Source organism: Empidonax traillii, unplaced genomic scaffold (assembly GCF_003031625.1).
Source record: "Empidonax traillii isolate 1590-97213 ecotype Southwest subspecies unplaced genomic scaffold, ASM303162v1 scaffold117:size1203958, whole genome shotgun sequence".
In the NCBI taxonomy this organism is placed as follows: domain Eukaryota; kingdom Metazoa; phylum Chordata; class Aves; order Passeriformes; family Tyrannidae; genus Empidonax; species Empidonax traillii.
The window spans coordinates 209780-237549 of NW_020955310.1; the positions used below are offsets into that span (position 1 = coordinate 209780).

Consider the following 27770-nt stretch of genomic DNA (forward strand, 5'->3'; position numbering starts at 1 on the left):
CGCGGGGAGCGGGGCCGAGCCCCGGGCAGCGCCTTCGCCGAGCTTCAGCACCGCGGGCCGGACAGCGCCCGGCGGCCCGGGCGGCTCCCGCGGGGCCCCGCCGAGGGCCGCGATCCCCGCACGATGTTCCTCCGGCTGGCGGTCGCGGTGCAGGTGCTGTCGCTGCTGGCGAGCCGCGCTCACGGCTTCCCCAGACCCGCGGGCAAAGGTAAGAGCCCGCCTCGGAGCCCGCTCCGCGGGGCTGCGGGCGCGGAAAGTTCTGCGGGGTGGAGAGGGAGGGGAGAGGAAACTTTCCTTCCGCTCGGCGAAAAGCGATGAGGTCCCAAAGCGACAAAATTCCCGACACTGATCGCTGAAGTTGCGATCTGATGTTAAAGTGAAGGGATACGTGCCGGTGGAGGGAAAAAGCTCTGAATTTTTTTCAGTCTTCTCCACGCAGTGTTTTCATCTGTTCTACGGCGGCGACTGCAAGAGTCTTTCTTGCTCCCTGTCTCCCCCGGTATTCTGGATGGAAGCGATTTTTAATCTCTTGGTTGTGCCAATCCGATTATTGCTATTTTAGTCGATCTCTTCCGACGTTTTTCCCCAATTTGTGAGTTTTCTCATCAGAAAGAGGTTGCTGAGTCTGTAACTCTATTTCTATTACATCTTCTGCAGAACCTCTCCCTCTACCCCAATCATGCTTTGTTTAAATGTTTGACTTTTTAATTGTGTTCTCATTCTTCTAGGAACACTCTTATGTTTTTTGGTGTGGTGTTGGGGTTTTTTTTGGGGGGGGGGTTGTGGTTTTTTTGTTTGTTTGGGTTTTTTTGTGTTTTGTTTTTTGTTTTTTCAAGAACCAGCAGTTGGCATCCTATTTAAGACACTGTTTTATACGGGAGAAAACTATAATTTAAGGAAAAATGTGCCCTTTGTAGTTGCATGTGTCATATAACTGAGTATATATGTGTGTTTATTCTAGACAAAGCTATACACAACAGACAATTAAGTGTAGAAAGACCTTTGGAGGAACAGGTGAGTGAAAGAAAAAATATTTACAATTTTTTTTATGTTATGGTATTCCCATAATATTTTGAGCCTTTCAGGTACTAAATCCCTGAACATCCTGAGTTAAAAGTAGATATGTCAGTAAAGTGATTACTGGTGGTGTTGGATACAAAATATAGTTTCAACAATTTTTAAAATCTGGGATATGGAGTTTCACTGTGCAGCATTCCAAAAGCAGGTTGTTAGCTCCAACAGCTCACAGGTGTGTCACCCCTTTGCATTGACATCCTGTGGGAATATGGCTTTATCTTGGAATGAAGAAGAAAAATGTAACTGGCATTTATCTTAAAATGGGAAGTCTGTTGCAGCTTCTTGTAGTGTGTGATTCTGATCAGAGATGGGTGATACTGACAGAAAGTGCCTAGTGCTTAATCCTGTTCTACTTACTGAGGTAAACTTCTTCATAAGAGTGAAAATTACGCACTAAGGCTTCTGCTGATGTTGATAAATTAAGAGATTGCACATTTTATTCCTTCTGTCTGTTCTTGTTTTATTTTTGTATATTAGATCGCTGAAGCTGAGGCAGACAAGAATAGGAAAACAGCTCCCACAGGTAAAATATCTTGCCTGGTTTTATAGCAATATTCAGAATGGTATTCAAAGAGGTATATGGTTTCATGTTATGTGTGCATTGATATATTTTCCAGAAAATAAGCCAGAGTTCAGGAATTATTCCTTTGTTGATGACCTGAACCTGCTAAAATCAGTAGCAGAAAGAGAGAGGAATGAAAAGGAGAGGGAGTCAATTAGAAGCTCTTTGTACGAACAGCAACTGGCCATTGATGATGCAGACTCCACCAAGAACCGTAGGCTTGTGGATGACTATGACTCCACTAAAAGCGGGCTGGATTATAAATTCCAAGGTATTCTGTAATCATCTTTCAGTGACTTCTAGGTTAGACTTCTCTTGCAAAGTGATTGCTGTCAGGAATGTTGTGCTCAGCATCAAACGAGCTCTATGTGTTACTGGAGTGCAGTTTCAATTATTTCCAGTTGTGGAAGCTTGTTGTATTGCAATTAGGTTTTGAAACACAGTGCAAAAGAATTGCTCTCAATTTTCAGTCTTCTTCCTTGGAGGAAAATCTAACTGTGTAATTTGTATTATGTTTTTTAGCAGTTTAGGTTTGATGGAAGGAAAATGGGACATATTTTTAAATGAAAATATATTTATTCCGGTTTGAGAGGAAGAAGCACTTTTACATGCAGCTAAATCAAATATATTTATTCCAAATGTTATGTGCAGTGTTAGATAACTCTCCTCATCATAAAGCTAAAAGAAATTACTGAAGGCCAAAAAATACTTGCCTTTGCTAGAGGAGTGTTTAATTGATTTGTAGTTTAAGTGAGTCCTCTGAGAGTTGTAAGCAGCATTTAACTCAGGATATTTTTAATTATATCAAAGTATGCTGATCACAGACCAAAGCTTACTCATCATGTTCTCTCTCCCATTGTCATTATGATATTATTTGCCATAAGCAACGATTACATAATTAAAAGTTTATTTTCTGAAATTCAGACAAGATCAGGTACAGTTTGTCATGATTTGATTTCATCTAAGTGGCCATACAATGAAATTAGATACCAGGAAGGCACATATAAGTGTATATGGGAGCAGTGTTCTCTCATTCTTACAATTTTTTCTCCAAACAGAAGAGCATGCTCCTAACATTCACCTCTGCTCTTTCGAAAGAGCCAGTCAGAAAGACATTTTTCAAATGTGGAAAATGGACACAAAGAACTTTTCACTGTGACTGATGTAATGGCTTGCAAAGTGTGTATCAAAGTATAGCCCTAGTGTGTCTAAAAAGTGCAGCCTTGTTCTGAAGAGAAGAAGATGTGGGCAGATATTTTTTACAAGATGTTTAATCCAAATGAGTTAGGACAGTCAGCACACAGTTAAACTGTAATCCTTTCAGATGATCCAGATGGCCTCCATCAATTAGATGGCACTCCTTTGACTGCTGAAGACATTGTTCAAAAAATTGCTGCAAGAATTTATGAGGAAAATGACAGAGGAGTGTTTGATAAGATTGTTTCAAAACTTCTAAATCTGGGACTAGTAAGTATCTTGTTAATACTTCATTTGACTGTTTTGTGGGTTGGTTTAATGCTCTTTAAAAAAACAATTTGGACAAACACCCTGTGTAATACTGTCTTGATTGAAAATGAATGGCATTCAGGCTCTAGGCAATTTCTAGACTCATTTGGGCACCCTGGTTTAGTTCTGCAATAACACTGTTGTTCCTATGACGGCTTTGCAACAAAATAGGCCAAACTGCAGAATATTTCTGATGTTGAGAAAACATTCACTGATTGTACTCCTCGCTTGTCTGCCCTCATTCTTCCTTTAATTTCTCTTACGATTTTCACTGAATTCTTTTGTATTAATTTCTGTGTTTAAGGGGGAAAGATCTGAGCTCATTCTTATCCACCTACTAATTAGTGTCATCAGCAAACATATAATGTTGCTGGTTTGTTGAGGATATATTGTGTTACTGATTTTTAGCAAGATTGGATTTGTCTCTGACCTCTGGATGTCTCAGTGGCTTTAGCCATTGCCATATGGGATCTTAAAATCTTAAAATACTGGCCTTGTGTTTTCTGCACTAGATTTTGCAGTTAGCTATTTCATGCTGCACCCCACTGAATACAGAGGGAGCTGTGGGACAGATGCATGGTGGAGTTCTTTTTCAAGTGACAGCCATTACAAAGCAAAGACAAAACATTTTGATGATGCCATAGAAAGCTGTTTGCTTTTTTCCCTTCCTATTTCACTGCATTGTGTTGTAGTTATTCAGCTGTACATAGATGTGCTGCAGAACATACATACTTTATGTACACATTCATGTACACACATGTAGGGAGGTATGACACACTTACAGTTCAATCTTCCAAGCTGCACTCCACTGCGTTAAGCCCTAAACAGGTTTGTTTTCCTGTTGAAGGCTGTGTCTGTGGATGGGTGGGTTTTATGTACACACAGCATATTTGGTGTGTGTTTCTATCTGTATATGTGTATGTGTGTGTGTTTGTATAAATGTAGACACGTATACATTTCTATATATAGACATGTATGCACACACATTGGTGAAGATACTTCACCTAATTTGGCTGTGCTTTTTGTGAAGCAAACATATTTAAAGCAATCTGTTTGCAAAGCTCAGGTTTCATATTGATGTTTAATCTAGAAGAAGCACAGTATTCTATGAGTACTCTGCACAAATATTTCAACAGATCACAGAGAGTCAGGCCTATACCCTGGAGGATGAAGTGGCAGAGGTTTTACAGCAGCTAATTGCAAATGAAGCAAAGGATCGTGAGAAGGAGTCTGAAGATTTTGATTACCCTGCAAGCAGAGCAGACAGTGATACAAAAGAAAAGCAACAGGAAAGAATGGTAATTTCTTAGCTAATAATTTTGTCTTCCTTGCCAAAAGGTACTACTAAACCAATACACTGCTTCCTTTAGGGAATAATTAGTTCAGTCTGGAAACTAAAGTTGTTCTTAAAGAAATTCTGTTAGATACAAAAACGAACCGACAGTTACTTTGGGGTTTAAGCCAGACTTCAGATTGAAATAACTTTGAGAAAATGGTATAGTCTTCGCCTTGCAACTGGGAACATGTTAGCATGAGGTTATGATACAATTTCTTGCTCTAGTAACTATATCACCAAAAGTGTTTATAGATATCTTCTTTTATATCTTATGTGAAGACACCAAGCAAATCTTATCAGGACAGTGTCATTAATGGAGAGGTTGATGATACACTGGATAACACGTGGTCATCATCTAATATCTTGGAAAGAAGAAATGAGCTGCCTTCTGAAGATAATTTTGAAGATCTCCAATACTTTCCAAATTTTTACGCACTATTAAAAAGTCTTAACTCAGGTGAGCTCATCATGTATTTACAGAATTATTTAGGAAAAAAATTAAAAAATTAAAATTCTCTGTGTTTTCTCCTACTCTTTTCCCTTTCCCACAACTTCCCTAGTTGCAAGACCATGTGCTTTGAAAATGTTTTCTAAGATGTGTAGCAGAAACTAAGTTGATTAGTGATTTTGATGGCAAAACATTGGCAGGAACAGCACTCAGAACTGCAAAGAGTGTGACCTAGGCAGCCCTTCCCATTTTGTGCTGTGTGATGCAGGAATCCTGAATTCTTTTCATTCCCGTAAGGACATGGTGAAAAACTGGCAAACTGTTTTCTCCAGGGATCATTCCAGTAACATCTGTGTCTTCAAAGCCAACGGAGGTACAAGTAAGCCACAGCAGAATCCTCACAGTGATGGTACCAGTAAATGAGCCTGAGCCTTCCAGCCTTTTCACAAACCACAGTTTGCTGTTTATTGCAGTGAAAGCTCTGCACGTCTCTTCCTATTCCGGTGCTGGACATCATTGCCTTCCAGTCATTGCAGGCAGGACGGTGGCACCTCGCCACAGCCCCTTTGTCAGCACCCACTCTCTGCAGCCACACACACACACACACACACACACACACTCTTACACTTATTTGTGTGTATATGTGTTTACTCTGTAGATTCCCTGTCCTGCAGGAGCCTTAATATTGCTTCAAATTGTCCCCCTAAACACCTGAGTGGAGAGCTAAAATGAAAAACCTGAGGACATATTTTGTCCAACCTACAGACTTCACATTCTTCCTGTTCTTTTCATTTTCCATGGTGGTTTTGCATGCTAGCTCTTCTGTTTCTGCTCACAAAGCAGAAAGGCATGTTGGGTTTAGCAGGTTATCAAGCAAATCGAGCCAGGTCCCACTGGCTGCACATCCCTGCCTTGCCTCCTGCTTTATGCTGTTCACCTGTCGGGTCATATCAAGCTGGAGGAGAGGGATTTACTTGCACCCTACAGCTGTGTGTTAAATTGCAGGCAGCAATAAAAAGCCTGTTCAGCAGCTCTCAGAGTGGCTGGACCTCTGCCAAGTCTGGGAGTGTGTTCATGGCCATCCCTGACTGACAGTGCCCCTGGATCTGTCAGGTCCTTCTGTGGTAATGTGGGGAGTGGGAACAGCTTGTGCAACTCTGTGATGGGGCAGTTTCATGCTGCTAATGCAGAAATAGCAGTAATATTGTTCAGCAAGTAAACACAGTGGGAAAAGAAAAGCTAAAAAATGGGTAAGTGTGGGCAAGAATGGATTTTTATAATAAAAGTAATTGTTTGTATCACTTCCTGAAGTCATGATCCTCTCAAAGTAATGTTACTTTGTCCCGGTACATGAGTCATGGACTTGTGCGTGGTAACAATCTCATTTGAAACACTTTATATTTTTATCATCAAACCCATGGATCTTGTAGGAGAAAGGATCTCTGAACTCATACAGAGCCAAACTGGTCTACAAAATAGTTCGCAAACAAATAAAAATGAAAGAAACTGTAGAAAACTCGACCCTCTGGTCAGCAATTAGGACTGTCAGGTCACTTCATCTCAGTGTGTTTAGTGTTCTTAGCTGTAAAATGGAATGAATACCATTGGCCTTCCATAACACAGCCCTTCAAGACGCAAAGCTATAAAGAAGAACTAAACCCTGAAGTTTTAAAGTATATTCAGCTGTACTTTGCAGGAACAGTTTATATATGAGTTCTCTTTGCTAATCCAGCACAGCATTTTCTCTTTCAGTGAGTAGGTTATTCTTTATGCATGAAGTTTGCAGTTTGCAGCACTGAGTTTTCCATGTTGGCTGATATCTCTGACTGGTTTTGCTTCATCCCCTTACACAGAGACGGAGACAAAAGAGAAAGAGACCTTGATAACTATCATGAAAACACTGATTGATTTTGTGAAGATGATGGTTAAATATGGAACAATCACACCAGAAGAAGGAGTTTCCTATCTGGGTGAGAATGTGATTTTGTTACTTTACCAACAATGATAGTTATCTTCTCATCTTCCTTGATCTTATAAAACCTGCTTCAGCTTTGTTCATTATAAATGTTTAAAAGTTGTACTTATAAATGATTGGTCATTCACTATAGCATGTTTAATTCCATACTGGTTTAATATTTCCATCTAATGAAGGGAAGGTAATTTATCAGATATGTATTTAGAGGATTATTACACTTTCACACCTGTGAAACACAATTGATTTCAATGACTTTATGTCAGGGGAAGATCAGGGTTTTCTGCATTCTGTTGAGGTGAATCAGGTACCTGCATTTTCAAAGAACAATCCAGCACTTCAGCTCCTTTAACCTGTCACATCTAAGTAGCCAGAATAGATTGTTGTCTACCAAGTAAAACTCCTTCCATCTATGAGTGTTACATTTTGGCACAGGAGTAGGTTTTGAAGCACTCTTTCCTGGACCCATTCTAGAGTCTGTGGCTATGTAGGTTTTGTAAAATTGCTGTAATTTCCTGACGAGGGAATTTGCAACAGCCTGTTTTTGATCTTGTTTTGTTTTGTGTCTCACACACCTTTCCTGGCTTTGACAAACTCTCTTCCATTTGCTGTTGGTAGCCTTTCTGCATAAACAAGGAGACCTACAGGAGAAGGGCTCATCTGCATAAACCCTGCACAACCCTTTCATTTTTCTGAAGTATTCCCGGTCTGGCTTAGTCTGAAAAGTTTTTGTTTACATCAGGGCAATTTCTCAGCTTCATAAATCAACCTGTCACAGAGATAGGACTGGCAATGATCTTTCATGGCTTCTCCATGATGTCTGATCTGGGCTGTTGCAGATACATGATTGATGGATGCAACTGTAACTGTACATATTGCTTATCAATTACTTGGCTACAAAAGATCCAGTCCATCATGACTCACATTCAGTACGTGATTGCACTTCCTCTCCAGAGAATTCATTATATCTCTGACCAAGACTATCCTTCTATCTTCCATGAGAAGTCTTGAGTTTTGGACAAATTATGCTACAGTTCAGCTCCTTATTTCTCTGTCCTCCTGTGCATTTAAAGAAAGATGTACATTAAAAAAATGGTGGATTTTAAGCACAGTGGTTTTAGTGTCATTCTACAAATGAAGATAGTATAACTTGAGCAGATATTGCCCTCACTGATTGCGTTGTGCCAAAACTTAATAGGCCACACTCATCCCTGACACAAGGCCACTCAGATAATGGAATTACACCAGGGATGCATTTTTCCTACTAAAATTCAGAGCAGTTGTTCACATTGGCTTTACTTTGCGTAAATAAATACTGTAACCCTGGAAACAAATTGCCACCATGACACAGTATAGGAAGCAGGGATTAGGTTAAGAGTTTCAGAGGTCTGGTTTAGTCTGGATTTAAAGTAAGACTATCAACTGATGTACCCAGACTCTGCCTTGCAAATGAGTGATTTATGCAGAGATGGATTTTTTGCTCCATCAAAGGAACTTACTGTAGTGGAAAAGCTTTCTCATAGGTCTCAAGTTGCTTCTGTGGTATTCTTTTTTTAGACTTGCTGTTGAGAAATTACTTTAAAGCTGACCTTCATTTATTGAACTAATATTGTCAAATGCTCAAGGAGAGCATCCACAGGAGCTTGTTAGCTTCTTGAACTATCCTTAAACATGGCAGCAATTTTATTGCCACTCTTATTCAAGTAAAAGTTACATACTAAGTTATATACTATATACTAAATAATACCTCGATACATACTGTGTATCTTGGTGCAGGTTGGGTCAGGGAATTGATGCCCAGCTGTTTTTATTTATAGCAGATAAAGGAATTAGTATGAATATGTCTCAGAGAGAAGAATCAATTTTAAAAATTGGCAGCTTTTTGTTGTTCTCTCAGTCCAAAATCAGTGAACAGATTCCATGCTAGTTGGCACAATATACCTACTGGGTCAGTGCAGATGGATTATATTCTCATTCCATTTTGTTAAAGTAGGAAACTGCCTAAGTTAATTTTTCCCACTCTGTGTCTGAAGCTGTGCATAAACCATGTCTGTGAATTATACATTCAAAAAAATAAATCATTTATTGAATCAAGTCACAAGCCTTTTTGCCTCTCACAGGGGTGCAGAGACAGTGAATTTGAATGCATATACCAGTAACAGCTGGCTTGGGATTTGGAAACCACAGCATTATGTCATCATTGTATCTTACTCCAGGGGAAAGTATTTTCCTGCTGCAGTGACTGATGTTATTAGGTTTAGCTTTAAGTTACAAAGGATCTAGCTGCAGTGTGGTGCAAGAAAAACACTGATGCACAAACATGAAAATGCAAGGAATAACTTCATTTTTTAATACACATATTCAATATTACATAATACATATTTAGAAGCTTTCCATACACTAAATGTAATCCATAACAGAACACTGGAAGCCAAACCCAACATATTCATATATATGAAAGACAAGAAAAAGTAATGCTTACATTTTCCAACATGTTTTCAGAAAGTATAGCTCTAAAAGCATTAAAGAGAGACTTTAACTAACTGATATAAAACGTGTGTTCAGCTGAAATGCATCATGTTTGATAATTTCCCTGCTGTGGCAAAATGCCACTATTTTCCATCACTCTTTAATTTCTTAGCTTCTGTATCTTGATGTACAGGGAGCAAATTCTCCTGTGGAGTCAAAGTCTCATGTTTCAAGCCTTCTCAAAGGCTTTCATAAATTTTTCTAGAAAACCCATGTGCCCTTTGAAGATTGAAAGCTGCTTTAAAATCCCTTTTGCAATTAAAAGAATGGACAAGCATTATTGGTATAGAAAGCATAAGGTAATAAATCATGACACAGGATCACAGTTACACAGGTGGCTTATGAATGAGATCCAACTGTGGTATCACTTTACCCAGCTTTGGGTTTGTTGTCAGCATCCAGCAAGTGCTGCCCAAACAGCTGAATTCCCCTTGCTTGCCTCAACCTGCTGGAGGCACAGACTGTTATCACTGAACAGGCTGAGCACTGGGAAGGACTTGGGACAGTTACTGAAATGATGTGGCTGTTGGCAAGGGTGCAGCGACAGAGTGGAATGGAAGAGTTGGAATAACTCCACACAGTGACCAGCAGAAAGCAGCAAGAGGCTTTCAGATAAGTTATGACTGATTCAGCATAAAATAGTTCATTATTCATGGCACCCATATACTGTTTATGTTGCATAAATAGCTGATACTGATACTGATGCATAACCAGCTGATAGTCCATGCAGAACTGAAAGGAATGTGTCCTTCACGGTGCCGAGTATTGAAGAGAAAAAGTGCTGTTTGAGCCAATAGCAAAACTCCCTTTGCTTTCAGCAGAGCAGAATAAGCCATGCATTGCACAGATACTTGTACTGTCTGAATATTAGTTTGTGAAGTATATCATATTTCATTTTCCTTCTGTCTGTTGTGTAATGTCATGGTGGAGATTCACTCTGATAGCATTTCTATCAGAGCCATCTATCATAGACCACATAAATATTATGTGAGAAGCTTCATCTACACCACACAAAGAAGAGGAATTTTTTGTATGACAAGTGACCTTTCCTATGTATGCCAGACTATATAGCTAGTTTTAAAATGAAAGCATATAGATCCACTACAATCCTGGTAAAAGCTCTATTTTTAGTAATTACGTAAGGTAAACCGTAGTTTTTAAATGCATTTATTTTGATAATATTGTTGTCAGCTTAGAAACAGGAATAAATGCTTTCTGCCAGTTTGTTCGGGTACATTTGAAAATCGGCTCCACTAATAAGATTTTTAGAACCATTCTAGGAAATACTTGTCATTAGAGGTTTGTGGACCATAACAAAAATAGAGCTTTCAGAGATGATAGATAAATTCTTAAGAGGCACCAGTGTGTATATATGAATTCTTTTTACACAGTACATTAATTATATTCTCCTGCTGTGCTCTGCTTACAAGAGTAAATTAGTAGCAAATTTACCCACTGCCAACCCAACCAAATGAAAGTTGTCTTATCCAATGAACTATTACCCTAGAAATGCAAATTAGCTACATGCACATTATATTCTTGTGTGGAGTTCTCATTTATTGACTAGTACATGTGACACAAACTTTTGCCATCGGTACTTCTCTGTCTCACAGATACCATAGAAACTTTGCCATGACACTGCATATAATGCATATTTTATCACATCTTATGACTGACGTTGGTCATTTTGTTTTCAGTTTCTAAATCATGGCTTCTGTATCTTCCACAACTGGAGAAAAGAAAGGGGCAAAGGACTTGGAAGAAAATTAGGTTTAAGAACTATGTAGCCTTGCTTTCTCTGAAGGGGATCGCACTTTTCACCTCCTGGCAGTAAAGCATTCAGATTGCTGGAGCCACAGTGTACCACACACAGCCCACAGCAGACTGGTTGGGAAGCAAATCCCCCCTTATTTAGGAGGGAAACAGAGAAATGGCTCCAGCTGATCAGTGTGCAGTGTTTGAGTCACAGCTGCCTTCCTCCATAGACCAAACCAAAGCCACCTCTCACACCTCCTCCCTTTGGCTCTGACTCACTGTCAGAATCCACACTGTCCCCCGTGACTGAGTAGGAGACTGTGTTGATTAGAAATGAGCATGAACAGATGTCTCTGTTTACCTTTTCCACCCCCATATCATTTGTTCTTCGTGGACAACAGGGAGGAACAGCGAACTGCAGGAGGTAGTAGGAACAGGGAGATGGATGGGTCATTGGTGAACTCTGGCCGAGGTATATGAACACTCATTACTTTGGTCCTTTTCTAAAGAACTGCTGGGATATTGTTTTGCTATAATACTCTCTTTTAGGCAGACTGAGGCTGCATGGAAAAAGTCAGGTGAAACAGAAGGGGCAGAAAGCTTCCTATGTTGATTTTTAACATGTCCCTGCCTCTCCATGCTAAGGAATATGAAATACCTGTTCTTCCTCTTGCATTCATGCTGTGGTGTCCTCCACAGCTCCACTTGTGGTGAAGGCAAAGCTCTGCAATTTCCCTGTTACAGGTCGGTGCATAGTAGATACAATCTGGCCTTTTCTTGGGAGAGAAGTCATTTGAATAATGTGATAATGTCTGAAGTTCTCATCAGCACAGATGCTGCAGGCCAAAGGTCTGATCCTGCTATTTGTGCCTGCCAAGAACAGGCACGAAGGCAGGAGTGTGAGGCAAAGAGCAGATCACAGCCCAGACTGGCATCATCTTTCCCCTCCTCACTGTGACCATGAGCTGCTCTCCCTGATACAGGCTGGGATTTCAAAGGGCTGAGGGAAGGTGTGGCTAAAGCAGTGCCAGAGGCTACAAGTGGTACATGAACAGTGTCATGGGGACCTTTTGTTCTCCCCTTCATTTTGACCTGGGCGATGAAGGGCACTGACAGTACTGCATACGGGGAACCTTTCATGCAAAACACCTTCTTTTTCTTTTTTAAAATTATTTTTTTTCAGAGGGCTCTTCCTTGCTACTGTGGGTTTTCTTCATAAGCATTAAAATATTTAACAAAATTTTCATTTTCTGAATTTCCCTTTGGTGATTTTCCTTGCCCAGTATTACTTTATCATATGACTGATGCATACAGCTGCCAGTGGGAGTTATTTAATTTCAGGCAGCTCTCTTTTCTCTGCTATTTATTTTGTATCTGATGAACTAAGGTCACACAGATGCCAGTATACTGTATTATATCTGAAAAGCAAAAATCAGGGACACCTCAGATGGAGAAAATGAGCTAAATACTGAGGAGCAGCAGTGATATTAGAAAGTATATGTGAATAGTTAAACTCAAGGTGAATTTGTGTGGAGGTAAGATAAAAGGATATGGGGACAGAGAGTGTGCAAAGACAGGCAAGACTCTAATCTAGGAATTATGTTGGCTGCAGACCCCACTGCAGCTTGAGCTTTTCTTTCTGTAGCCTCATCCGTGTCTGTCCCATGCTACTTTTGCATTTGCACAAACATGTGAATGTGGGTTTTTTTCCCCCACTACTTAGACCTTATGTCCTCTTTTCTCCCATTAAGACTCTCACTGTATAGAAAAACAAATGGGTAGCTATGGCAGCTGATCTCACGAGTCTTAAGAAGCAGGACACTACATGCTGCAGTAAATTGGGCATCACCTGAGGGTGACAGGATGTCTGAGAGCATAGTTTTTTCAGTATCCGTGGGCTCTAAATTTTCTCAGATATGTTTTGGTAGAGATCCAGTAGTTTTAGTATCGCTAATTGTTTTTCCCACCACATTACATGACTACCAAATCATGTGTTCAAGAACTCAAAGAAATATATCACAGTTCATTCCTTTGCTTATCACTGTCTACACTTTGAATTTGCAGCTATTTCTTGCAAACAAATTGCCTCTTCTTCCATTTCCCTTCACTGCCTCCTGTATGCTTTCCAGACTGGATACTTAGTAACAAATCTCCATCTTCTTGTAGTGTCTATTTTGACAGGTGCATTGCTTAGTTCCTGAAAATCTGTGTTTTGCATCCTACCAGGTGGTTTGTGTTTCTAAGGGAGGGCAATGCTTTTATTTTTTTGCACTGTATTTAATAGCTGCATAAAATCCCCTACTTTCTGAATTCAGTGTGTCTCTGTTGACAGCTGAGCGCTGAGCCCAGAAGTTCTGATTTGAGATGATTATGTGGGTGCAGGGTAAAGAGGGTGTCACTGAACTTTCAAAACTGAGCTACATCCCACTCCTGCAGGAGAGGCAGCTCAGTGCTGCTTCAGTCCCAAACCATCATGCTCATAAAGGGCATGCAATCAAAACATGTAAAATGTGTGCACAGGCCATGTAGCAGCTTCAGGATGGGAAAGGATTAGGAAAGAACTGCACCACACAGCTCTAGGAAACCTGGAATAATGCAAAGGAAGCACCTGTAGAATATTGAAAGGATAAATCTGAGAAATAGCCCACGAGGTAGGGAATTTAATAAGGATAATAAAGGAGACTTGGTCAGAGCTTGCTTTACCTCAAAACACATCTATTTAATTATGTTTTGCTTTTGGAGTTGCTTTTAACCTGATTGCCAAGTGATACTGCTGCTGTTTTAATTTCAAGTCGCTCTGACCATCCTGCCTGTAATCCATTTCCAAGTAATGCCATGACCTGGAGTTTGTCACCTGACACGTCACTCCTCATGGCACCATTAGATTTCAGACACACCATCACAACAAATCAGTCAAACAGGAAGATTCAGAAAGGAAATGCCATATCTTGACATGTAAGGCAGTGAGTTAGAGATGAGCAGGAGGTTTGCAAGGCTCAGACCCATCTGTATTTCCACAATGGAGGGATTTCTCCTGTTCATCACAGTTTTAGCAGTTTATGTGACATGTGCATGGTACGTATATGAGCTAACTAAAAGTCCAGCTCTGCTTTTGGCTACACTGGTGAAAATCCAGTGGATATCGACAGTTCTTGGACCTGCACTCATGTAAAGTAAAAGGCAGATTTGTCCAAAGAACTAATCAGATACGCTCTTCCCACAGAACAGTCACAAGCAAATGCTGTGTTGTCCTGCCATTTTTCACAGATGGAAAAAGGCCTTGCAAACTCTTCAGGATCATCTACTGCAGGAGACAGAAGAGCCCTGGGAGGACTGTGCTTTTTTAATGCCTGCAATATGTGCATCTCACACAAGCAGTCGTCAGCACAAAGCTTTGCAGCTGAAGCAGTTGTAGTGTATGAACTCATTAAGTAAACTAATTTTTTAGCTATTGTTAAGATTGATCTCAGGTACTTTGATGATCCCTTTTCTGCTTTAATAAACAGTCTTTTTATGCTGTATGGAAACAGAACAGCAAAGCAGGCCTTTCTGTGGAAGTTTAATGACATAAAATCTCAGCTTCAGTCAATTTGATGAGGACAGAATGTGAAACTGCCTCCTGGGTACAAGACAATTATGCAGAAGAAAAAAACCTTTGCAGGAAAATTTACAAGAGTCTGGAAAACACCATGAATCTATCAATAGAGAAGGGTCCATTTCAGGCTTCCATTACCAATTCCATTAAATACTCAAATGGTTATGTTAGTTTCTGCCTCTCTAATAAGAACAAAGTAATTTAAATTGTAGTATTTTTTCAGGTAGTATCTTTTCCCATGGATTTAAAGGGTATTGCCACAGTGCATTCTACCAGAAATAAACATTGTGCTTTTATGCAGTTTGGATTTTTGGATATCCATCTTGAAGGGCCTCAGAGTTTCAAAAGTACTGGGAATTTGCTGCTTTCAGGTACAATTAAGAGGATCTATCAGTGTGTAGAAACTGGGCCTAGAATGCCTCAGAATGTCTACTCAAAATAGGAGCCCTCCTGCAGCAGGAGTGCTTTAGTGAGTCATCCCAGATCAAAGAGCGAGTTAGAAAGTGAGGCAAGGCAGAAACCAGATCTCCTGACTCCGGGTGTCTGGTTCCAATGATGAGATTATCCTGCTCCGGGAAAGCGGCCGCCAGAGTAGTGACCTATTTACCCACGTAGGTCACTTCCATTAGCTCAGTGGTTATTTTCTTGTTGTTTTAATTAGTGCCATTTCAAATAAGTGGCCATCTCTGTGGAAAGGTCAGTACCTTTCTAAACTCTTCCTCTGTGCAAATGACATTGCTAGGGAAACGACACCGGAGAAGTAATCAATTCTTGTTAGACCTCCAAACACGACATGCAGTTGCTTAGCTGCTGGCCAGGCACATCTCAGTTGAGGAGATGACTCACTCCATCATTGTATCTCAGAGCAAACATTGTTCAGCCCTGGCCTAGCCACACATGACAAGTACAAACATGTTTTGAAACAATACCAGCTGTTAAAGCATTAATTCTGAAGCGGGAGAAGGGCAATAAATCCTATTCAGGAAGAACGGGGATTCTCTGGTAATATCCTCTCTAGGATATTTATGTAGGTACCAAACAATCCCCACAAACATGGACAGGCCCACAGACTTAACTCCTCTCTGTCACAGAGGAAATATGACTGCTTATAAATCTGCAGATCCATGTTGATGTGCCACCCGGCCAGCAAGGCAGCTTTGCCATTTCTCCTGCTAAGTGTAGTCCTTGGTAAAAGGACTACTGTCAACTTCTCCATATCTTTACTGACAAAAATAAAGCTTTGAAAATGGAACACAGTTGTTGGCGTGTTCAGTCTGGCTTTAGTGGCACAGCTCAGATCATTAGTGCTCAACGCTGCCTTTTTACACCTCATGTCTGCACGTGGCTGGAAAGGAATACTGTACTGACAAAGGAGCCAGAGTGAACTCAAATAAAACTGTGAGGCAGATCAAAGACTCAGAGAAACTGTAGAACTCCTGATGTGATTTATAGAAGTGAATAAATAATGGAGGAGTATAAATCCTATTGCCTTCAGTAGCACATGCTGTATGTGGATATTTGTACAACTTTTAAACAATTTATAAACGTAAGAAAAAATTTGGAAATATCAGTATGCAGACATTGAAATCTAAAGACGTCAAAGCAGGTTATAAAGCTATCTTGTGGTGAAGTTTTTTTGTTTTCTGCTGATAGAAACTGACTGCAGCAGTGCCTAAATGCAGACACTTTAAAGAAAGAACACGAAAGGCACTTATGAATCAATGCACTTATGTATGTGTGACATTTTAAACTTTTAAATATTTCTATTTCTTTTAAAATACTATATTTAGACTTAAAATTAGGCCTAATTTCATAGATTTTGCTGGATTAAGCTCTAAAATCAATGACATTTTTGCATTTGCATGAATTAGTGGAGGAGAATAATGTATTCACTTGAGTTTACAAAGGGTTTTTAAGTTCTTAACTGTATAATCTTATCCTGAAAACTGTGCCTCTTGCAACAGAGAAATCCTTATATTCCTGTTGAAATACTAGTATGGTACTGATTCAGGATAAAAAATAGAATCTTAAGCTCAGCTGAAAGGAATGTTTATGGTCCTTTCAATAAGCTTTGGATCAAGTGATTAGGGAGGCATCAATACCACCACTATAATTCTAACTTGTTTTTTTCTTCATCAGTATGTCTGATCCAGCTTGTAACACAGCCCAGACCTGTTTTGTTTAGGGCATAGGGCAAGGTCAGGAATCACATTAAAAGGATATGTACCAAAATGAAAATAGTTGTCACAAAAAAGCCATCATGTGATGTAGAATTGAGAGGGTGCAATCAGGCAGGGTGCCAGCAAATACTGCTTTCATTTTAATTTTATGTAAATAACATAATATAGAGGACTCAGGCAGACAGGACTATGTGATTTCTCATCAGATGGCAGGCACAATTGCTTATGCTGATCTACCATGAAGAGAAATATGCTGGCTAAAAAACTAGTCTTTAGGTATCAGTGCTGCGTATCTTTCTGAGGAAAAAGGATCCTCCCAGCTGATGGATAAAATGTTAGCCTTACACAGAAAATATGACCTAAAATGTTTCCTTGCCCTATTATGTCTATTCTGCCACAGTTCCCACATCCCATACTGAATATTTTAGCTGTTCATACAAAAGGAATTTTGATATTTCAAAACCAAGTCTCTCAAAAATACCCACCAACTAGCCAGTATGCAGCAAATTTTGAATCCATGTTTAACTGAAGCTTTAAAAAGCTGATAAAGGGAAGGAAAATTCTACACCATATCCATATTATGACTGAGGAAATATGGCAGATTCTATGATGATCTGTATTTTGAGTATCTACTGTGGTATCAAAAGGACTTTTTTCCCACATAAGCATACAGTGTTTATATCTGAAACATCCATCTTTATGAAGAGATGCTTTTACTTTCAAATTAGATGAGTTCAGCCCTGAAATTTTCATAGAAATACATTTTCTAGTCTTCTAGAGCTGTATACATGGCTACAGCTGTCTAGATGGTTTTCAGGTAAATGCTTGACTTCAGCAACTTTGGGAAAATATTTGTTTTAATCACTTCAATTTACATATTTATTTCATCTAAGTATGATTTTAAACATTTTATTAGACTTCTTTTCCAATGAAACCATATAAAATCCAGACATATAAGCAGTTTGGGATAGAGTTTTCCCACCAGGATGAAGCACATATTTCATAGTCTTGTATTCTTTGTGAAGTTAATTAAAGCCTTTCATGGCTTTCATCAGAATAAATTGCTAGAGATAGTTATCTGTAGTTTGTGACTTACGTGACTGAAATACAGAATATATATGAACATTTTTACTGGTTTTATGCATATTGCTCTATTTGGTGCACCTATTGTCATGATTCAGTTGTTATTTTTTTAAAACAAGATTGACCAATATTCCATATAGCTATTTGTTTGTTCTTTTACTGTTGGCTCTGCATTAATCCTTCAGAGGCAACGGTGAAGGTTGTTATTTCAGATTTCTACTTTCCACTCCAGTAGATACACCGGTGCTGGGGAGAATATAGTATAGATTCTGCATCTTATCCACTGAAGAGTAACTGGGGTTTGGTTTTGTTTTGCCTTGCTTTTTAGAAAACTTAGATACAATGATAGCTGAGCAGACAAAGAAGAAGCTTGAGAACCCTTCAACTAAACCCAGAACAAAACTAACAGCAGGTACCTATTCTACAATTTTCTCTCCTGGAATAATGTATTTTTTCAACCTATTCGGTTGAAATTATGCTAATTGCTATAGCAGCCAGACTGCTGGTTAAAGCTACAATCCCTCAAGGACCTGTAGCCAAACTTGGTTGTCTAAACACACAACCAGAGAGGAATTTTCACTTAATTGTCCAAACTTTGAGAAGTATATTCACTGTCCTTTTCTTCAGTGGAGTCCATACGTTACACATATACCAAAGCTTTCCATAATAATGAAAAAAATGTTATTTGTCAACTTTGGACATAGTGAATGTAAATCTCATATAATCTTTCTCTGCACAAAGAAATGTGCCTTTATGAACTATGTATTATTGCATCGTACTCACCTGTATTCAGCTACTGTTTGTAAGAGCAGAGACAGACATTCCTATTTCCAGAGGTCTGGAGTAGAGATGACCTTTAGAAACCACTTTGAGACAGACTCCAGTGAGGCTCTTCCTCAATCATCTGTCAAAATGTTTTACTTGCCAAAGATTGTGTTGATGTGATTGAGAAATGCTTTTGGTACATTTGATACACTGTTTGTTCTTGTCATTTCTTTAGACAAGAGTAGTGAAGAAGCAGACAGTACAAAGGAAGAAGCAGCTAAAATGGAAAAGGAATACGAAGTTTCCAAGGATTCTACAAAAAATGAAGGACAAAATGCAGCAGGAAATAATGAAGAGTCCGGAGGTACAGAATAGCCATTGCTTTTCCTACTACTTATGCTCTAGTGATTGGAGTCTTTTCCTATCTTCCTATTGTTTTTCCTTTGTGTTAGCATAAATATCTTCAGTTTATAGTCACTGGGAGTCAGCACACAACAGCTTGATTCAGAAGTGTTCTATTTGCCCAGTTTTAAACATATGACACTATATCCCTTGCTGAGTGTGACCATAATCTTACACAGAATTTATGGCCCCTTGTGAGAACAATATGAAGTGCAGATTGACACAGTAGTGCAGAGAGATTTTGCTTCTTTGCATCTGTGGCTTTTCAGTGAAATCAGATGATCAGGATATTCAATAATCTGAGTGGGCCCATTGATTTCTATGGTTTGTGTTAGAATAAGCTGGTACTGGAAGGTACTGGAAAGTTCTGCAGTGACAGAATTTGCATTACTCAGTGCCAGAGGTTAAGGGTTATCAGCAATTAACCTGCTTTACATAACTTTGATACCTGGTACAGTAAGTTGGTGTCTCCCTAAGCAAATGTAGCACAGTAGTGCCGTTATTATGCCAGTTGTCTCAGCATGACACACAATGCCACGTGCTGAATTAGACTGTGTTGAAGTCTTCTGGGTGCAAATCAGCTGCTATATCTCAAAACAAACCTGCAGAGAACATTGTGCCACCTTATTGTGCTAAACTTCTGAAGGAGAATGTTTGTTAGTGCAGACACCTTTCAGTGAGTTCTTATTGCTAAGGGTCCAGCAGAAACATCTATGTTTTGTAGTCAGTTGGCTAAACAAAATTGCTTATAATCTATTTTGCACCAATGCTGAATGCCTGTATGTCCACTGCAGCCTGCTCAGCCATGAATGGCAGAAATCAAGGCTGCAGTAGATTGTAATGCACTGTCACCTGGGTCAGTCCTGTGAGCAGTGCAGCCACTCACAGATGGAAGGTGGCATTTTTTCCAGCAGGTCATTTATTTGAGCATAGAAGAAGAAAATTTCTCAAGATGGCTGTCTGATTTCACAGGAGAGAAAAGTTGTCTCAATACCCGTGGGAGGTGATAAATAACACATTTTCCTTGTCTGTTGAAGATTTGTCTTTCCAGTTTGGTTCACGTTATTTTCCTTTATCTTCAGCCCAATGTTTTTTTAGAAATTTTATTTGGATAAGTATTTAGTTCTTTGTAATCATCATGCAATACCCTTTGCTCTTTCATAGAGTAACTTATTATAAAGTTACTGCCCTCCCAGCTCAAAAAGTATGATCTAATACTGTATCCACTTACTAATGCAGACATGCGTAGTTGGCACTAGTAATCTTCTACATGCTAATCACAATAGGTTTTTATTCCTGATAAATGTAAGAACATTACATCAATAAAGCTCCAGTCAAGTTAAGAATTCAAAGTCCATTAGCTGGAATATTTCCTTAGGGACCTTATTAGGTAATCCTTGAACTAATTCTGTCCTGTGTGCTTTCTGGTCCAAAAATAGCCATCACTTTAAAATTTCAGCTATAACAAGGAGTTATCATGGGAATGCTAATACATTCCTTTTCTCAGTAAATGTAGTAACTATATTTCCACTTGTCTTCCAAAATACCACAGTCTCAGGTTTGCCATGTGCTGTTAACTACTCTATGGAGGAGTTTTCATACTCAAAGCTCTCAGTCTTAATTAATTCCTTGCTATCTCAACAGCTTCATCTTTGCTGAACAATTACGATGATCAAAAAGCTACAGGCTGCCTTTAATCCACATAGGCAGTTTGTGTGGATACCACCAAAAGTTATGTATAAAGATCAAAAAAAGCCACAATGCTAAGTTTGTGTGTGACTAATCTTGCACAGACAAAACCTTGTAGCCATCTGTGGGAATTTTGTCTGACTGAGTTTGACAGGACTCAGCTTTTAAACAGAAACTAAGAATAGTTTTAATCTGCCTTTGCTGTGACCACCTTCACCCAGTTAAGCAAGCTGCATCAATCATTGATGTAAGTGCCTGAATTCTCTCTCATCCTTTTCTCCAGGGAAATCTGAGGCATATTTGGAAGCAATCAGGAAGAACATAGAATGGCTGAAAAAACACAATAAACAAGGTAACAAGGAAGGTATGAAGTGAAAGGCCTTAACATTGGGGTGGGCACCATATACATTACCAAACACGTAATTTATATTGTGGTGTATGACTTAGCATTATGTTGTAAGTTAAATAATAGTGATATGAAACTGAGCTTGTCTGTGGTGATAGTGTGTTAAAGTTAAATAATACAGGTCATGTCAAAGTTAAATCAATGAATGAAAATAGTAAACTAAGGCAGATTAATGTAAGCTGGCTCGAATGGCTGCTGGCCACAAAACACAGAGACCTGGTGGTCTGCCAGTGTGGCAGGTTTGTCTAGTGCTTCACTTTCCTATTTCAACATACCTTTTAATTATGATTTTGTACGTGATAGGAATGTATTTTATACGTCTGGATGTGTCCAGAAGAGCTCAGTGCATCTGGCTAGCATGCCTTCATAAAACAGCAATGTGCTTTGTTTCATAACCAGGAATAGTTAAGATACAAACTTATGTCACAATGTAATACATTGGATTACAGCCCGAATCAACTTGAATGACTTGTAGCTCACACGCAAAGCTGTGCAGGAGGGAGCAGAGACTGAAGCAGCTGCACGGGGTGTGCTCACCAGCTGTCCCACCATTTGACTCCTCCCCGGAGGCAGGGCTGTGTGAGCTCTGGAGGCGGGAGGTAACAGAACAGCAGCAGGATTTTCTCGCTTATTTTTCACAGATCTTTATTTAGCCATACCACTTCTCCCCTCGAGATCTTACATAAAACCAGCCTCCTGTCCCTTTTCTCTGCCATGGCTGGGTGTTCTGCCATCACCTTCTCTGGAAGTGAAGGCTCCTAACCAAGGGATCCATCCCTAGGCTACGACTGGCGCCTGGCGAGGAGGATCCTTCTTTGCACCAGCCGAGCAGAGGGTGATCTGAGATGAGATTAGCCCTGGGTAATCTAACCATCCTCTCTGTGTGTTCAAGTGTATATGAATTACATTTCAGAGATGAGTGCTTGCCTACAGCCCAACACAGGCGTTTTCCTATCCAGAAACTGTAATAGGAAGGACTTTTGAAAAAAATTTCCATCTCTAAAATCATTTCCTCACAATGGCAGTGATGCAGTGATGCAATTAGCAGCAGGCACACATATTTGCTCAAGAGTTTGCCTGCCAATTCTAATAAATGGTTCTGTTTAGCAGTGTATTCATTACAGTAATTAGACCTCAGTCATGTGTGATTATATCCCTGTATCACACATACTGACTGGGCAGCCCCTCGCTCCCCTTCATAGTAACCTTTCTCCTGCACTGCTGAAGTCTGAAAATGGCTGTGACTGCAGATCAATAGCATTTTATCTGCTTGTGACTGCATTAAGATATAAGTTTCTGTGTAGATGGATTTTATTTTGCACTAAAATATATTTATTGTCCTCTGGCAATGGAAATGAGTCTTAAAGTGAGTGTAAGTTATGACAGAATTAGAATAGTGTTCTTACTCTTCTGATACATCATCTTTATTGTGCCTTTCCATACTTCTTATTTTTGTAAAATGCTAATTCAGATCCCCTGGGGTCATGTTAGAAGAAGTGCAGTCAGGGTAAGCTTATCTAACTATGAATGCATTGCGGTGTGTTTCCTCAGTACAAGATGACGTGGTATTGGTGTGCTCATCAATCATTTCTCCACTTCCAGCTACCACCTGGGACCTGGCAGAAAAGTAACACTCAAAGTAATTCATGTATTAAAATGGCAGTCTTTTCCACCCCAACTCATGGATTGGTTTACTCACTGAATATACGTGAAGAGGTTTAGATTTTCTTCAGGCAAATGTTTGTAGATCCTTATCTTTGTATGAATTTCAGGAGAAATTATTATATTCGTTCAATGACTAATAAGGCTGGAAATGTTAATTTACATTTCCCCAATTTAAAAATATCAATTTCCTATTAAGGAGGCTGAGTAAACTTTAGGGGCTGGGATTTTGGGCTGGATTTTGGGCTGATGGCCTTTTTTGTCCAAAGTTTGGTTTGCATATTTTCAATCTGTACGCTCTGTGGGCCTGTCCTTCCTATCTCCCAGGCCTGCCTTGATGATTGAAATGCTTTTCAAGAGGAGCTCCTTCCCAGTATAAATCAGCTCCCCCCAGTAGCTGCTGGGTGTTCTATTGCAGTTGAACTCCAAAGCACAGAAATGAGGCATTTAACTAATACATGTGGATTTTTTGCCAAATACTTAGGTAGTTTTTAGTTTCACAACATTAAGAGTAGCCATTTAGGAATGAAAGTCAATTCTGTAATCAATTTCAATGGCAAATGGCTTGATTTGAATATGCAAATAAGACCTCACTTCATTTACTGTAGCTGTTTCACAGCTCAATGAAATGCTGCAGCTGTTGCAGGGAATATAACCCAAAGCTGATTTTTCTAATTACAATAGGTTGTAAATAAGTATTGGAAATTAGAGGTTATAAATTTCTAGAAAAAAAAATCAAATTAAATTGCCATGAGATATCTAACAAATTAGCCAGAATTGGATAATATTGTAGTGGTTGTAGTCCCGTACAGAATGTTTAGTAATTAAACATTCACATTTCCACATAATGACTTGGAGTTATAAATAGTATTCCAGAAGTAAAATAAGCTCAGGGATTTTAATGTGAATAATGTGGATATCATATTAATTTAGTGTTTGCTTTTCCATTCATTTCCATTCCTTGATATCTTTCACTGGGGACCCTCATTCCATCAACATGAATGAAATCTCACAACCTCATTATGAAATGGCTGGGTCCTGTTTGTCCCTATTGCTCACACAGGATGGAGAGACAAGCAGGTTACATTCAGTTAAGTAATGAAAATAGCAGACCAGACAAGAAATCCTGGCCTCAGTACAGGGAATGGCAAAATTCCTGTTAACTCCGAGATGGAAAGGACACCTTTGCAGGAGTGGGGAATTTTGAATATCAGTTTCCTATATCACTCATTTGAAATTGCCTTATACTGTTGTAAAAATGATTGCAGGCATCAATTTGCTTCTTAATGTCTTTCTATTTCTATCCAATTTTGATCACTGACCCCTAAAAAAAAAGGAAGTCATTATTGTCTATTTTGTTAAGAATGTACAGTTGGAAAGAAGGTTCTCCACATATTGCTGTATGGTGTTATACTTTGGACTACATTACAAAACCAGTATGAATGCATTCTGAAGGCTCTGTCTGTGGAATAAGTAATTTATAATGAAAAAATCAGAATGTATCTTTCTTGTGAAAGATACTAATTCATTTAACTTAGTATGAACCCTTAAAACATTTATGTTCTTCGTGTTCTAACAAATTAACTTCTGATTCTATTAAAATAACTTCTGGTTCTTACAAATTAGACTTTACATTTTATGCAGCAAATAGGTAGCTAACTGAAACTTTATTGTGTTTATGTGTGAATATACTGAATCTGTTGTCAGAGTTACAACCACACAATAGCTTACCCATTTATGTTATTTGAAAGATTGCTTTGCAGTAGAATTCTTTTCATGGAAAACAGTGATGTTTTCCAGCATGGGAAAAGTCCATTTAACACATATGGTGTGCACCTGGCTGTATAGATGCACTCATCCATTGGAAAAGGAGGAAGGATCTTTCAGTACTCTATTGCAGAGTCTATTTGTCAGTCAAAAACTGACACTAGCACTGTCACAAAGGCTGCTTACTGCAGTATTTTTCCCATCAGAGTATTATGTTCTGTATCAAGGTAAATAATTGTATCATTTTGAGCTATTTTCAGGAAGTTGGTTTCTGGAATTTTCACTACAGTGTTTGTAGTAAGTGGGAATTTTACTGGGATTTCAGTAAGAAATAGCCCATTTAATATTTTCTTTTGATTCTGTGACAGATGTGAAAATAATAGAGTTCTAACAACAGGTTTTGCTCTGCAGACTAGAACATCAAATCTCTGGACCAGAAAATATTCTTACTTTAGCACTTGACAGCAATCAATCAAGAGCAAGAGATGATTATTCCTCTTGAATACTAAAAGCACCATGATGTGTAAAAAGATTTTGTGCAGGTGTTTTGGGTTTATTTATTATTTTCACAAGCTGCACTTAGGGTGAATTCTCTTCATGTTTAATCAAGTGCATTTGTTGGATAAGCTTTACAATGACATTGTTTGTTAGGTGAAGCAAAATAATGACAATGACTCACTGTGCAAATGAATTCTTATTTTTCAGACTATGATCTTTCAAAGCTGAGAGATTTCATTGATCAGCAAGCTGATGCTTATGTGGACAAGGGCATCCTGGACAAGGAGGAAGCTGATGTAATTAAACGCATCTATGGCAGCCTGTAAAAACTTAGTGGCTGCCAGACATGTAGAAAACTAGTCTAGTTTCCCCCACTCCTGGCTCAGTGACTTATGATCTGTTAATTTGAGGATATCATTAGAAATGCTCTGTTTACATTGTCCTGACAACTTTCTAGGCAGAAATGAAGAGCTGTAGCGCTCCATTCACCCTCTGCATCCTGTATTTTCCTACATTCACAAATCAACCCCAAACACCAAATTCTGACAGTGAATTTCTATTGGATAGGGTCACTATTTCTGTAATGCTCTCTTTGATTTATTATTTGTGTTTGGTTTACTTTTGTAGATCAACCAATTGTTTCTGATAGAAAGTTCTTTTAATGCTACATCTTTTTGCTCTCAACAAGCTTTCTATAGATGCAACTATGTAAAGGGCATTATTAGAAAATAGTTCATAGTTCTCTAAATAAAATATTTGAAAATAATTTACCTATTACAGTTTTCATTAATCTTAATATTATTTTATATTCAGAAATTTTGGGTTTAAATCCTAATATCTTTTTTTCTTTTTTTGATCCTTTTTTATTTCTTTATGTAGTTTTCCATAATTTGGACTGTAGTGTCCTTAGCTAACTGATAAATCTTTGACATTACCATTGCCTTTCATATTACAGAGCTGTGTTCTCTTCTTCAGCATGTATGAACATTCTCTTTGGTGCACCATTTGATGACTGTGCATGCATAATTAGTTGAATTCCTGATATGAGTATCCTGATAGACAGTGTAAATAGCCATTACTTTCTCTAAAGAAAAAAAAAAAAAAAAAAAAGGAAAGCAATTCAAGTTATTTTGCATGGAAAGGGAAGTTTGCAACTAGAGATGTTTTTAGGAACATGGGCCTTGCTTTTCAGAAAGACTTAAAGAATCTATCATATCTCAGTGTCTCTGGATATCAAGGCTATGGTCTCTTCACTGGCCTCTGCTCTGTGTGGAGCAGTATCACCCTGTAAATTTTCTTCTCTTTTTTTTTTTTTTTTTTTGGCCTATATGTGTTTTCATTAGCCAAGAATTTGGTACTTCCCAATGAAAAAGGAAAACAGAAATGTCACCCTTATTCTTCCTGAACTTACACAGTTTTGGAAGAATGGCTTATGGGGTCTTTTGTCTTTAAGTGAATGGATAATTTTTTAGAAAGGTAGATTTTAAAATGAGTTCCAGAAGATACAAGTCCTGAGACTTATCACCTGCAGCGGTTATTTGTGTAGATGAACTCCAGGAAAGCCCTGTTCTCTTTACTTACAGATTCTTCATTGATAATTGAGGTTATCCCTCTCTGATTCTTTAAAAAACACTTCATGATGTCTCTGAGATTGATACAGTTAAAAATGTCAGCTGATGCAGAGTTTGGAATCTGCCTGCAATGAATGGAGATACTGACTTAGAGCACTGCCTGCACAGCACAAAGTTCTGTAAATGTTAAAACACTTCCTTGGGTCATTTCCATTCTCATTTTCTCAGCACAGCTGGAGATTAAGGGAGATTTGAGCAATGAAGTAAACTCTGGAGTCCCTGAAAAACATAAATTATCAACTGATTATTGACATATTATCAATTGATAACCAGTATTAAGTGAGTGTGATGGCAGTGAGGTGTAACAGCACAACTCTTTGCAAACTGATGACACATAAGCCAGTGAATGGTTTCTGGCAGACACAAAGTACGTCATTGCCTGCTCATACACGCTGATATGAATCACTGAATTGCAGTATCAGTCATTAATGGTGATTTATTTTAAGGTAAAAACTGTATCCAAAAATGTAGTCAATATAAGCTTCCTCTTTAGAGAACAGTCCCTTAGAAACTCTAGAGAAAATAATTAGGACAAAGAATTTTTGTTGTTTTGAATCAGTGTATTTGTTTTTGTCCAAACCCTCTGTTTATTGTTATTTAGTAATGTTCCCAAAGATCCAAATTTCTTGTCCCTGTGGATCTCAATTGTGTTCTGCAACAGCTTGTGACTTATTTTCTTATGTGACTATCACATAGAAAAAGCAGACTAATTCCCAAATTTGGATTTTTGAAAGACATCAGGGGAATGGTAACTAACTGTAGACCTTTATAGCAGTGATCAAGGATCTGCACTTGAAAAAACAAAAAGGGACAAACTTTCCTTCCCAAATGGTTACTTTAAAAAAAGAGCCCACATTTTCTTCTCCTGTCAATATAATGAGTAGTATAATAATATTTTCAATTTTCA

At 38.7% G+C, this 27770-nt stretch overlaps 1 protein-coding gene across 2 annotated transcripts; it reads left to right on the forward strand.

Annotated features, from left to right (window-relative positions):
* SCG3 (secretogranin III) lies at nucleotides 1-25998 on the forward strand. Of its 2 annotated transcripts, none has more exons than XM_027883019.1 (12): nucleotides 1-208; nucleotides 962-1014; nucleotides 1555-1600; nucleotides 1695-1910; nucleotides 2964-3106; nucleotides 4282-4443; nucleotides 4761-4938; nucleotides 6783-6899; nucleotides 18372-18455; nucleotides 19044-19172; nucleotides 21183-21263; nucleotides 25440-25998. In XM_027883019.1, exons 1-12 carry the CDS (start codon nucleotides 124-126, stop codon nucleotides 25556-25558), a joined length of 1413 nt encoding a protein of 470 aa, XP_027738820.1. In that variant the 5' UTR covers nucleotides 1-123; the 3' UTR covers nucleotides 25559-25998. The 2 variants fall into 2 exon arrangements, with proteins under 2 accessions (XP_027738820.1, XP_027738821.1); XM_027883020.1 differs by having other exon boundaries at nucleotides 21183-21251.
* The last annotated feature ends 1772 nt before the right edge of the window (nucleotides 25999-27770 follow it).

Coding starts and splice junctions, on each gene's coding strand:
- SCG3 (XM_027883019.1), top strand. CDS start 124: ATGTTCCTCCGGCTGGCGGTCGCGGTGCAGGTGCTGTCGCTGCTGGCG. Junction 3,107..4,281: donor AACTTCTAAATCTGGGACTA/GTAAGTATCTTG, acceptor ATATTTCAACAG/ATCACAGAGAGTCAGGCCTA. Junction 19,173..21,182: donor AAATAATGAAGAGTCCGGAG/GTACAGAATAGC, acceptor CCTTTTCTCCAG/GGAAATCTGAGGCATATTTG.